This window comes from Mobula hypostoma, chromosome 8 (genome assembly GCF_963921235.1).
Source record: "Mobula hypostoma chromosome 8, sMobHyp1.1, whole genome shotgun sequence".
Classification (NCBI taxonomy): domain Eukaryota; kingdom Metazoa; phylum Chordata; class Chondrichthyes; order Myliobatiformes; family Myliobatidae; genus Mobula; species Mobula hypostoma.
The window spans coordinates 68,352,545-68,365,522 of NC_086104.1; the positions used below are offsets into that span (position 1 = coordinate 68,352,545).

Consider the following 12,978-nt stretch of genomic DNA (forward strand, 5'->3'; position numbering starts at 1 on the left):
TACTGTGGATATAGATAGTTGTCTACCTGTTTCCTCTGGCATCTTCATAAAGTCCTTTGCTGTTGTTCTGGGATTGATTTGCTCTTTTCGCGCCAAAGTACATTCATCTCTAGGAGACAGAATGTGTTTCCTTCCTGAGCGGTATGACGGCTGTGTGGTCCCATGGTGTTTATGCTTGCGTACTACTGTTTGTACAGGTGAATGTGGTACCTTCAGGCATTTGGAAATTGCTCCCAAGGATGAACCAGACTTGACATCATTTCCTGACCTCAATCTGATAGAAAATTTGTGGGCAGAACTGAAAAAGCGGGTGCGAGCAAGGAGGCCTACAAACCTGACTCAGTTACACCAGTTCTGTCTGGAGGAATGGAACAAAATTCCAGCAACTTACTGTGAGAAGCTTGTGTAAGGGGGGAAGGCTACCCAAAACGTTTGACCCAAGTTAAAGAATTTAAAGGCAATGCTACCAAATAGTAATAAAGTGTATGTAAACTTCTGACCCACTGGGAAAGTGATGAAAGAAATAAAAGCTGAAATAAATCATTCTCTCTACTATTATTCTGAAATTTCACCTTCTTAAAATAAAGTAGTGATCCTAACTGACCTAAGACGGAATGTTTTCTAGGATTAAATGTCAGAAGTTGTGAAAAACTGAGTTTAAATGTATTTGGCTAAGGTGTGTGTAAACTTCTGACTTCAACTGTATTTGGGTGTAACAATCACTAAGGATTACAAATACCTGTTTAAATAAAACTTTCTTACTTTATTGAACCATGTAAATAAGATATTATTAAATTGGTCACCTCTTTCAATATTGTTGATTGGACGAATTAATTCTATTAAAATGAATATTCTACCCAAATTTATTTATCTTTTTCAGGCTTTAACTGTTTTTATTCTTAAATCCTTTTTTGACTGTCTTGAATCTATTTTATCCTCCTATATATGGAAAAATAAACGTCCTCGTTTAAATAAAGTTCATCTTCAAAAACCTAAAAAGTCTGGAGGATTTGCCTTACCTAATTTTAGGTTTTATTACTGGGCAGTTAATATACGATATCTTATGTTTTGGATATATTATATTAATCGTGTAGACTGTCCAGTATGGGTTTCTTTAGAAGCTAATTCTGTTTATAAATTTTCTATTATTTCTCTGCTTGGATCCTCACTTCCTTTACTTGTAAGTAAACTGATAATTTAATAGTTAAACATACCCTGAGGATCTGGATACAATTTTGAAAACATTTTGGTTTATTGAGATTTTCCCTTTCGTGTCCCATTTATTCTGATTTTTTTTTTAATATGACCTTCCATGACTGATTTAGTTTTCAGAGAATGGGACAGGTTGGGTATTAAATGTTTTTGAGATCTGTTTGTTGGAGAAATCTTTTTTCATTTGAGCAATTGTCAGCTAAATATAGCCTACCCAAAACTCACTTTTTTAGATAACTACAAATTAGAGACTTTCTAAGATCTCAATTATGCACGTTTCCTATAAGTTCAGAGAAGAACTTACTAGACATTTTTAATTTGACACCTTTTTATAATGGTTCAATATCTAATATTTATGGTATGTTACTGGAGATGAGAAATGTTCCTTTAGACAAAATTAAGAATCTCTGGGAACAAGACTTACAGACATCAATATCTGAGGAAACTTGGAATGAAATTTTTAAAGTGGTTAATATATCATCGGTATGTGCTCACCATTCCTTCATACAATTTAAGGTGATACATAGAGTCCATATGACTAAAGATCAGCTATCTCGTTTTTATTTGGATATATCTCCCTAATGTGACAGATGTAATAATGGAGAAGCTTCATTAATTCATATGTTTTGGACTTTTCCATGTCTTGAAAAATATTGGAAGGAAGTTTTTCAAACTTTTTCTTAACTTTTCAAAGTCAATTTTAAGCCTAATCCTCTGACGGCTCTGTTCAGTGTTGTTGCTGGACAAGATATCAAGTTGAAGACATTTAATTTACATATTTTGGCCTTCAGCTCTCTTATAGCTGGGAGGGTGCTTTTGTTTAAATGGAAAGATGTTCTCCTCCTACTCGTGCTCCATGGTTATGTGAAGTTATGTCATGCGTAGATTTAGACAAGATCCGTTGCTCAATTTCTGAATCTCGTCAAGACTTTCAAACATCGTGGGGACCCTTTCTGAATTATTTTCAAAACTTTCAAAACCCTCAATTCGTTGTTTAAATTTAGATGTTGGCTATTATTAATTTTTATTATATGAGAAGGTATTTTACCTTTTTTTTTCCTCCTTAATAAACAACTTCGGTCTTGGTAGGGATTAGATTTTTTTTGTAATAAATTAGTATATTTCAATATAACTTTGACTAACGTACACAAATATGGGGTAATGAGATCGTTATTAGGAATAGATATAATGTAATTGGTAGTTGCTTTTTCGACCTTTATATATACTTTCCTGTACTCTGTATTCTTTTATGTCGAAACTAATGAAAATATTGAAAGAGAGGAAAAAAAACCTCAAAATAAGTATAATATAAAATATTGAAAACAACCTATTGAAGTTCAAAACATATTAATACACAGGGTATTAACTAATTAAAATCTTATCTAAATAAGGGATTAAAGAGTTCAACAAGAGAGTTAGCTGAAAAGGTATATCAAAAGTAAAAGAAGCAATTAATCATGTAGGAAGATATTAAACAGCTAGACACTTAGTTCTAAAAATTCTTGAACATCCTGTATCGAACGGAGCCATTTCTCAAAATAATTCTGAGCCGAGCAGGATAACGGAGAGATGGTTTAAAACCTTTGTTATACAGTTCCGACATAACCTTTTTAAACTTGAAGCGCTCGTTCATCACCTCAGGTGGAAAAATCCTCGACAATTCTGATCTTCTGACCATTGTAATCAATCATACCTCTTCGATGGGATTCACGAATTAGAAGTTCCTTTGTTTGAAAATCATGAAGACAGATTATCACTGATTGAGGTCTCTCTCCTATGGCAGGTCTGGGCACGAGCGATCTTTGGGCTCAATTGATCTTAGGTGGAGATTTTAAAATTGTAGGAAATAATTTTGCCAAGAAGTTTGCAAAGAATTCCATAGGTTGATTACCTTCCATTAACACTTTAAGACCCAGAATTCATAGATTGTTTCTTCTACTTCTGTTTTCTGAGTCGATAATCTTCTGTCTTAATTTTTCATTAGACTTTGACTGATTTTTCACAAAGCTTTTGCAGGTCTTCAATTTTCGCATCCAAATTTGTCAAAGTATCTTCATTCTCCTGTAATGGTTTATCATGTTCAATTAAGATTTTTTTGAATAGAATCCAATTTTACATCAGTTTGTTTAATCTCAGCGCTTAGTTGCTGGAACTCCTCAGAAAATTCTTTTTTATGTTTCCAAAGCATCTCCGTAATAGATTCCAAAGTTGCAGGAGGGTCCTCTTCTTTTTTTAGTCGCTTTAGCACTGTAAAAGTAAGATTTCAAAAGAGGTTGGAATCAGCAAAGTAAGTAATATTGGAGCAGCTCCAAGAAGCTGTTACTCCATCAACAACCAGTAGGCATCTGCCAGAGTGTTTGTGGGAAACGTAACAGTTAAGGCGATGTACAAAGACAGGAACCAAAGGGTTGAACGTGGTGTGACTAATGTTCTGAATTATCTCTGTTTCAATGCAAGGAGTTTTGTAGGTAAGGCAGATCTGTAGGCATTGCTGTCCTGGGGCAAATTAAGGTGGATAAGTTCCCAGGGCCTGATAAGGTGTGTCCTCAGACTTGTGGGAGGCAATTCAGTCACTTAGCATTCTAAATGAAGTAGCAAAACTGCATTCAATGTTGACTTAGTGGGAGAAGCCGGAGAGTCATAGTAGATAGTTGTTTCTGTGACTGGAGGCCTGTGACGAGTGGTGTGGCGCTGGAGTCTGTTGTTGTTTGTCATCTATATTAATGGTAATGTGGTTAAATGGATCAGCAGATTTGCAAATGACACCAGGAGTTTTTTGGGGGGAGTGCGTAGTGGACAATGAGTAAGGCTTATCAAAGCTTGCAATGGGATCTTCACCTTCTGGAAAAATGGGCCATGACATTGGAGGATAAATGAGGGGAGGACATGCACAGTGGGTAGTAGACCACTGAGGAGAGCAGTAGAACTAAGGGATCCAGGAATTCCTTGAAAGTGGCATCACGGGTAGATAAGGTCATAAAGAGAGTTTTTGGTACATTGACCTTCATAAATCAGAATATCGAGTACAGTTGCATAAAATGTTGGCGAGGCCAAATTTGGAGTATTGTGTACAATTCTGATTGCCTACCTGTAGAAGAAAAAAGATATCAATACGATTGAATGAGTGCAGAGAAAATTTGCAAGGGTATTGCTGTGACTTAAGAACCTGAGTTGGAGGGAAAGGTTTGCAAAATGGTGTCAGTGAACAATGCAACATCCTGCTGGCAGTTCATGAAACTAATTTCATTTTTTTAAAATGATTCTACTCATAAAGCTGCATGCGACTGGAACCAGTGATTTACATTTCGATGGTGTGTTTTAGGGCATATTGAGTGATCAGGTGCTTTGCTGCCTCTGCGGGAGTTGGGAGTTTGAAGTTTGGAGCAGAGTGTGCAGCTTGGTAGCCTGGAGCCAATGATCGACTGCATTGCTTCTCTTTAATTGAGGTGTTGAGCACGGTTGAAGTCAACATGGATGGGCAAGTGTTTGGTGCTGTCTGTCAGCGTTTGACCAGTTTTCCTCCCTCTTTCGCTATCTGCTGTCAGAAGTTCCAAGTTGCCAGAGTTGATGGGTAAATCTGTTGATTTGTGTCGGGGGACTTTGAGGTTCATGTGACACATGTTTATGGATTCTGATTACTCTTTATCTCAGTTTTTGAGCAGTTTGATCGGGGCAATCGATGTAGACTGGAGTGCTTTAGACAAGAGTGGTCCTGTGGCTAGCAGTACAGCGCTGAGATGTACAAAACTGAATACTATTGGTTTGATGTTTCATGTTTTAAGTGCTGTTGGCTAGCTTTCTGCAGTTTGCACAATTTGTTCTTTTTCTTGTGTATTGGGTATTTGATGTTCCAAGAACCTGTTCTTGAACAGGTTCCATGGTGTTTTTTTTTATTATGAAGACACGTAGTCCTCTTTTATTGTCATTTAGTAATGCATGCATTAAGAAGTGATACATTATTTCCTCCGGTGTGATATCACAAAACACAGGACAGACCAAGACTGAAAAAACTGACAAAACCACATAATTATAATATATAGTTACAACAGTGCAACAATACCGTAACTTGATGAAGAAGTCCATGAACACAGTAAATTTCAAAGCCTCTCAAATGTCCCACATCTCACGCAGACGGGAGAAGGAAGAAAAACTCTCCCTGCCATGCCGACCACAATCTGACTCTGAGTCATCCAAAATCTTCGAGCCCTGATCAGCTCTCCGATGCCAAGTACTGAGCGCTATCTCTGTCCGAACGATTCGGCCTCCTTCTCGGTCGCCAAGAGCAGGCAAGGCCAGGGATTTTGAGGCCTACCCTCCGAAAGATTCCAGACCACACAGTAATGACAACAGCAAACGGGCATTTCAGAAATTCCTCCAGATGTTCCTCTGTGCTTTCACGTCCATTTTCCATCAAATCAGAATTGTCCACCGCCCCCATTTGACAGATACGATATCATTTTTCACCGGAGGGCTGCGCACTTTGTTATGTGGCTGCCTGTGGGAGGACAAATCTAAGTTGCATTCTGTATGCATATGTTGATACAGTACTTGGACTTTTTTTCCCCCTCGAGACTAGGAAACTGAAGGGAGATTGCATAGGTGTATACAAAGTTATGAGGGGTATAGATAGGGAAAATGCAAGAAGGCTTTTACCCCTGAGGTTGGGTGAGACTAGAACTAGAGGTGATGCGTTAAGGCTGAAAGGTATAATGTTTAAGGGGGAACTTCACTCAGATGGTGGTGTGAGTGTAGAACACACTGCTAACTCAATTGCTGGATATGGGGTCGATTTCCACATTTAAAAGAAATTCAGATAAGTACATTCGTGGGAGGAGTATTGAAGGACTATTGCTCAGTTGTGGGTTGATGGGACGAGGCAGAATAACAGTTTGGCATGGACTAAGTGGAATGAAGGGCCTTTTTCTGTTGTATTGCTCAGACTCCATAACAATGGAACAAAATAGTTATCTTGCTTCAAGGCAGTTCCAAGTTATGAAAGGGTGGTTAGGAGCTAATTAGATGCCATCAAACATGTAATATTGAGTGTGGTATAAATCAGTAAGTTAGAGACGCATGCTGCAGAAATAATAATTAACTAATATTTTTCTGTAGTAAGGTTAAAGGTGAATTCATTGAGTGTATTCAAGATGCTTGTCGATATTGACGAAGTAATTTTGTATCTCACTTTGCATTATGGAAATGGGTTGATTATTTATTGTGCCATCAAGGAGGTAGAATTTGACATATTTCTAAACATGAAACTAGGCAAAGGAAGCTGTGGAAGTACAAGAGAAGAATTGCCTTTGGTTGACTGCAAAACACATTGCACTTAAAGAAAACATGCAAGTTGCTAGGAAAGGTTTTTTATGGCGCAAAAACCCAAAGGAGAAATGAGTCATCCATAACTGACCAGAGAAATCAAAAATCATATTACATCAAAAAGATTTCAAAGAATGTTCAAGGAAGGAGAACAATTTAGAACTCAGCAAGAAGGTGAAAAAAATTGGGGAGGCGAGAAATAAACAAGATAGATCAGTGAAAATGAAAAGGCTTGCAAGTTTGAATGTGGCTTCTTACATAGAGAGCATTTTATAATAGGATACCAAGAAATGGGACACTTTGAAAAGAATAATAGGATTGAGCAGAATCGGCTTGGATATAAAATGGGCAAATAATTCGTCTAACCTACCGGAGTCCTTATGAAGATGTAAGTGGTGCAATGGATATGAGGTATATATTAATTCCAGAAAGGCTTTTGGAAATCTCTAAAATATCAGTGACATTAAACCTGATTCTGATTCTGAGTTAACAAGATTGGGGTACACAGAATTAGGGTAATATACTAACATGTACTTAAAATGGTTCATTGAATAGAATCAGGTTTATTATCAGTGAAGTGTGACAGCAGCAGTACACTCAAGACATAAAAAATGCTGCTAGTTAAAAGATAAATAGTGCAAAAGATGAATAAAGTGGTAGTGTTAATGAGTTTAGGAAGCGTTCTGAAATCTGATGGGAAGAGGGAGTGAAACTATGGTTGAAACTAGGTATGGGTCAACCTCGTCCCTGATGGTAATAACACGAGAAGGGCGTGTCCTGGATGGTCAGGGTCCTGAATAATGGATGTCGCCACCTTAAGGTACTGCCTCTTGAAGGTGTTCTTGATGTCATTGTAGAATCCCTGTAGGTAGAGTTGAGAAACTGCAAGAGTTAAAAAGACCCTGATGGGAATTGCATACAGGCCTCCGAATAGTAGCTAGGATGTGGGATAAAAATTACAACAGGAGATAGAAAAAGCATGTAAAAAGGGCAATGTTATGATAGTTATGGGCCATTTCAATGTGCAGGTAGATTGGGGAAAATCAGGTTGGTGCTGGATCTGAAGAGAGGGAATTTGTGGAATGCCTATGAGATGGCTTTCTAGAGTAGCTTGTGGTTGAGCCCACTAGGGGAAAGGCAATTCTGGATTGTGAGTTTGTTTAATGAACCAGATTTGATTAGGGAGCTTAACATAAAGGAACCCTGAGGATGCAGTGTTCATAATAGAACACACCCTGCAGTTTGAGAGGGAGAAGCTAAAAGTCAGATATAATATCAGTATTGCAGGGGAGTAAAAGGAATTACAGAGGCACGAGAGAAGAGCTGGCTGGTTGATTGGAAGGAGACATTGGCAGGAATGATGGCAGAACAACAGCCTGCATGCTTGCTGAGCTCGTTGACTTCATTAGCTTTGCCTCCAATTTCCACCCTGCCCTCAAATTTACCTGGTCCATTTCCAACACCTCCCTCCCCTTTCTTGATTTTTCTGTCTCTATCTCTGGAGACAGCTTATCGACTGATGTCTACTATAATGGTCCATTTCCAACACCTCCCTCCCCTTTCTTGATTTTTCTGTCTCTATCTCTGGAGACAGCTTATCGACTGATGTCTACTATAAGCCTACAGACTCTCACAGCTACCTGGACTATTCCTCTTCCCACCCTGTCTCTTGGAAAAATGCAAAAATTGCCTTCTTGCAATTCCTCTGTCTCCGCCGCATCTGCTCTCAGGATGAGGTCTTTCATTCCAGGGCAAAGGAGGTGTCCTCGTTTTTTAAAGGAAGGGGCTTCCCTTCCTCCACCATCAACTCTGCTCTCAAACGCATCTCTCCCATTTCACGCACATCTGCTCTCACCCCATCCTCCCGCCACCCCACTAGGGATCGGGTTCCCCTTGTCCTCACCTACCACCCCACCAGCCTCCGTGTCCAACATATAATTCTCCGTAAGTTCCGCCACCTCCAACGGGATCCCACCACCTCCAACGGGATCCCACCACCAAGCACATTTTTCCCTCCCCCCCCCTTGCTTTCCGCAGGGATCGCTCCCTACGCGACTCCCTTGTCCGTTTGTTCCCCCACCCCCACCCCGTCCCTTCCCACCGATCTCCCTCCCGGCAGTTATCCTTGTAAGCGGAACAAGTGCTACACATGCCCTTACACTTCCTCCCTTACCACCATTCAGGGCCCCAGACAGTCCTTCCAGGTGAGGCGACACTTCACCTGTGAGTCGGCTGGTGTGATGTACTGTGTCTGGTGCTCCCGGTGCAGCCTTCTATATTTTGGTGAGACCCGATGCAGACTGGGAGATCGTTTCACTGAACACCTATGCTCTATCTGCCAGAGAAAGCAGGATCTCCCAGTGGCCACACATTTTAATTCCACGTCCCATTCCCATTCTGATATGTCTATCCACGGCCTCCTCTACTGTCAAGGTTGAAGCCACACTCAGGTTGGAGGAACAACGCCTTATATTCTGTCTGGGTAGCCTCCAACCTGACAGCATGAACATTGACTTCTCTAACTTCCGTTAATTCCCCTCCTGTTCTTATCCCATCCCTTATTTATTCATTTATTTATTTATTTATCTATCTATCTATCTATCTATTTATTTATTTAGTTTTCCTTTTTCTCTATCTCTCTTTTTTTCTCTCTCTGTCCCTCTCACAATAACTGCTTGCCTGCTCTCCATCTTCCTCTAGTGCTCTCCTCGCCCTTTCTTTCTCCCTAGGCTTCCCGTCCCATGATCCTCTCCCTTCTCCAGCTCTGTATCCCTTTTGCCAATCAACTTTCCAGCTCTTAGCTCCATCCCTCCCCCTCCTGTCTTCTCCTATCATGCAACCGTGCTTCTTCCTATGGATGCTGTCTGGCCTGCTGCGTTCCACCAGCATTTTGTGTGTGTTGTTAGAGCAACAGTGCTGAAGTTTCTGTGGGAAATTCAAAAGGCACAGAATAAATGCATCTCAAAGACAAACTATTCAAGTATTCTAAAGAAAAGATGAGGCAACTTTGGCTGGCAAGAGAAGTCAAAGACAACATAAAAGGAAAAGAGAGGGCATATAATAAAAAAATTGGTGGAAGATTGGGAAGCTTTTTAAAAACCAGCAGAAGGCTTCTTTTTTTAAAAAAAAGCTATAAGAAGAGAAGAAACGTGAAAAGCTAGCAAAAAATACCGAAGAGAATACCAGAAGTTCTTTTCCATATAGATAAAGAGTAAAAGAGAGGTGAGAGTGGATGTCAAACCGCTGGAAAATGATGCTGGAGAGGAAGTAATGGGGAACAAAGAAATGGCGGAGGAACTTGATAAGTATTTTGTGTCAGCATTCACTGTAGATGTGAAAAAAAGTGTGCCAGAAATTCAAGAGTGCCGGGGGGCAGTTGCTATTACTAAAGAGAATGTGCTTGGGAAGCTGAAAGATCTGAAGTCACCTGGATCAGATGCACCCCAGGGTGCTGAAAAGGGCAGCTGAAGTGATTGCAGAGGCATTAGTAATGATCTTTGAAGAATCACTAGATTCTGGAGTGGTTCTGGAGGACTGGAAAATTACAAATGTCAATCTACTCAGGAAAAGAGGGAGGCGGAAGAAATTATAGACCAATTAGCCTGACTTCAGTGGTTCAGAAGGTGTTGGAGTCCATTATTAAGGACAAAGGTTTGGGATATTTGGAGGCATATGATAAAATAGGCCAAAGTCAGTGTGATTCTCTTAAGGGTAAATCTTGCCTGACAAATCTGTTGAAATTATTTGAGGAAATGACAAGCAGGATAGACAATAACTGTGATCTGCTTGTCAGCAATCTTAAGTTGTCCGAGTTTAATATCTCAAATAAAAGCTTTTGCTCTGGGAAGATTGAGGCAATTGGTCTAACTTGAGTCTTTATTTCAACAGTCTATAACGTCTGCTGACATGGAATTCAACCAACTGGAAGCCTTCTTAACAGCACAGACCAAGAAACAAAAGGGAATTACACCGGACCAGGCTGCAGTTTTAACCAAATTCTGGAAAAGTCATAAAGCTAAAATTCGTGAATGTCTTATTAATCAGAACAAGTGGGAAAACTGTTTGAGAAATTTCAGTTGGAGAGTTGACTTGAAGACCCAGTCTAAACACTTGGATCAAATTAACACACCAGTTGCTCTTGTGGAGTTGGAACTTGGAAAAAATGATCAGGTAAGGATGGAGTTTCTGTTGTAGATGATGCCACAGAGTAAAAAATATCAATACTGCATTGGAAGTATTTGTGGCAGAAATTGCTATCTAGATCTTTGTTCTTGCATTGCCATTTAGAGACTCAAAAGAACTCTTGAGAAATATCACCCCACAATCCTTCTGCAGAATATGTTTAATAATGCTCATTGATTCAAAGTATAAAATTAATACTTTTTCCCTTTGCTGTTCCCTCATTCACCCTTGCCTAAAGGGAATTATTTCATACTAACTATAGTTGTAAGGTTATTGCATTTGTATTTACTTTCTGACTTTAGTGATTATGTATCTCATAAATGTATGATAATATCCATTTACTAAATTTGAGAGACTTTGGGAAGTAGTGGATACAAGTGGATTTTAGTGAATCTGGTTTTGTCTCAACTGGGCATTTTCATACATGGAGATCTGCAGGGTTTGTCACATGTAAACAAGAGCCATGAGTTAATTCTCCATCTCCAGAAAATATTGATGCCTCGTGTTTCTATAGCTAATGCTTAGGCTAAACTCACTGGTGATTGGGGTTTCCACCAAAATTGTTCATCTCTACAGAGTTGATGGGGCAGATGCCCTGCTCAGTGCTTTGCCATTCTACGATCAAGTGGATAATTCCCAACTCTAGTTCATAATTAACAGGGAATATTTGATACATTAGTTTTAATATCAAGTGAATAAATACACTTTCAGAATAATTTTCTTACACCTTCTGTTTGAGTGAAAGTCCATTTGAGAGAAAGCTGAACATGTATGGTAAGTAATTTTCGTCAAACTTGTGTGTTTTCCATGTATCGCTTTTTTTAAATCATATTTTTATGTTATATAGTGACTTAGTTGGGTGGCAGGATGGAGATGTGCCTTTATGAAAGGAGGTGTAAGGTGCTCCTTTCTTCCACTAGCCTTCAGATCACCCTAAGGCAAGGTGTAGCATCTGCTTTGCGCACCCCCCTCCCCAATAAGGGTGACATGAAGCCACGGGAGCAGGTTGTATGAGAGTTGGTTGTAGGAGCAGTTGATACGTATCACAAGTCAGTGGTTGTATAACCAGAACTCCAGGCAGACAATCTCTGAAGAGTATTGATAATGGTTAGAGTCACCAGTTTTCTGAAGACACTGCCCACAAGAAAGCAATGGCAAACCACTTCGGTAGAAAAAGTTGCTAAGGACAATCATGGTCAGGATCATGATCACCCACCTCATACAACACGGCACATAATGATCATGATGACTTATTGACTACGTTTCCCAGTTTCTTTATTTGTTATCAGTTGCCTCACTGTGTATGAACCTAGATGCTGAGTATAGGTATGTTGTTTATATGTGTGTCTTACCATTATCAAAATTTTGGTCAAGATGGTGTCAAGCTGCAGTCTCCATCAAGGTCATGTCTCAAACTTGGTTCTTTTTTTAGATTCATAGGGATGGCTTTGAGGACAGAGAAAGAGAGGAGAGTTACAGTTTAGGGACAGGGATGTCAAGGAGTTAGAGTTAGGCTAAGAGTGTAGGCTTCTGCATCACATTTGAAGCCCAGCAATGTGAGCATATGACAAACAACATCTGTGGATGGAGCTAGACAAGCGAGGATGAAGGCTGGTGGCCCCCTCCTCCTGGACGAATCCCCCCAGGTTGGTGGATTCTGGGATCAGAGGCATGTGTGCCAGTGACCCCCGAGGTATTCTGCCTGGAGCTTGGGATCCTGTCATCAGCGAGTCCGGAGCTCAAGGTCTGGAGTATAGAGTCCTGTCATTGAGTCCTGGGGTCGATAACCGCTCAGGAAGTCGGACCCAATGATGAAGGTTCTTGGACTGCATGACTGCAAGTCCGTTGGAGGCCAGTGGCCCAGAAGGGGCCTGTCCTAGGGTTAGAGGACTGTCTGTATGTATGTGTGAGTGGGTGGGTTGGTGGGACAGAGAAAAAGGGCTTCTTTTGCTGATGGTCAGTTGCTGCTGTTACCTGTGTTGTTCTGCTGAACATTGTGGGCACGCGATATTGGTATACGAATGTGTGACAACACTTGGGAGCAGCCCCTAGCACACCCTTAGATTTTGTTGTTTGTTAATGCATTCACATCTCACTGTATAAATCAATATGCATGTGATAAATAAGTAAATCTGAATTAACACTTTCTCAATTTACCCACTCCAGCAGCATCTCTGAGCTGCAGTCTCAAATTTTTTCTTCCTTAAGCCCTTCTTACTTTTTTTTCCCCCTTCTCTTCCAATCACGGCCTTTTTTCATGTGTTC

The 12,978-nt window shown here is 40.0% G+C and overlaps 1 protein-coding gene across 4 annotated transcripts in view; it reads left to right on the plus strand.

Annotated features, from left to right (window-relative positions):
- The window catches only part of commd1 (copper metabolism (Murr1) domain containing 1), a 104,082-nt gene that overhangs the window by 55,855 nt on the left and 35,249 nt on the right, over positions 1 to 12,978 (plus strand). For all 4 annotated transcript variants that reach the window (XM_063056060.1, XM_063056061.1, XM_063056062.1 and 1 more), the window contains one exon: positions 10,420 to 10,701. In XM_063056060.1, coding sequence (XP_062912130.1) covers positions 10,420 to 10,701 — 282 coding nt within the window. The remainder of the gene's footprint in view (positions 1 to 10,419; positions 10,702 to 12,978) is intronic.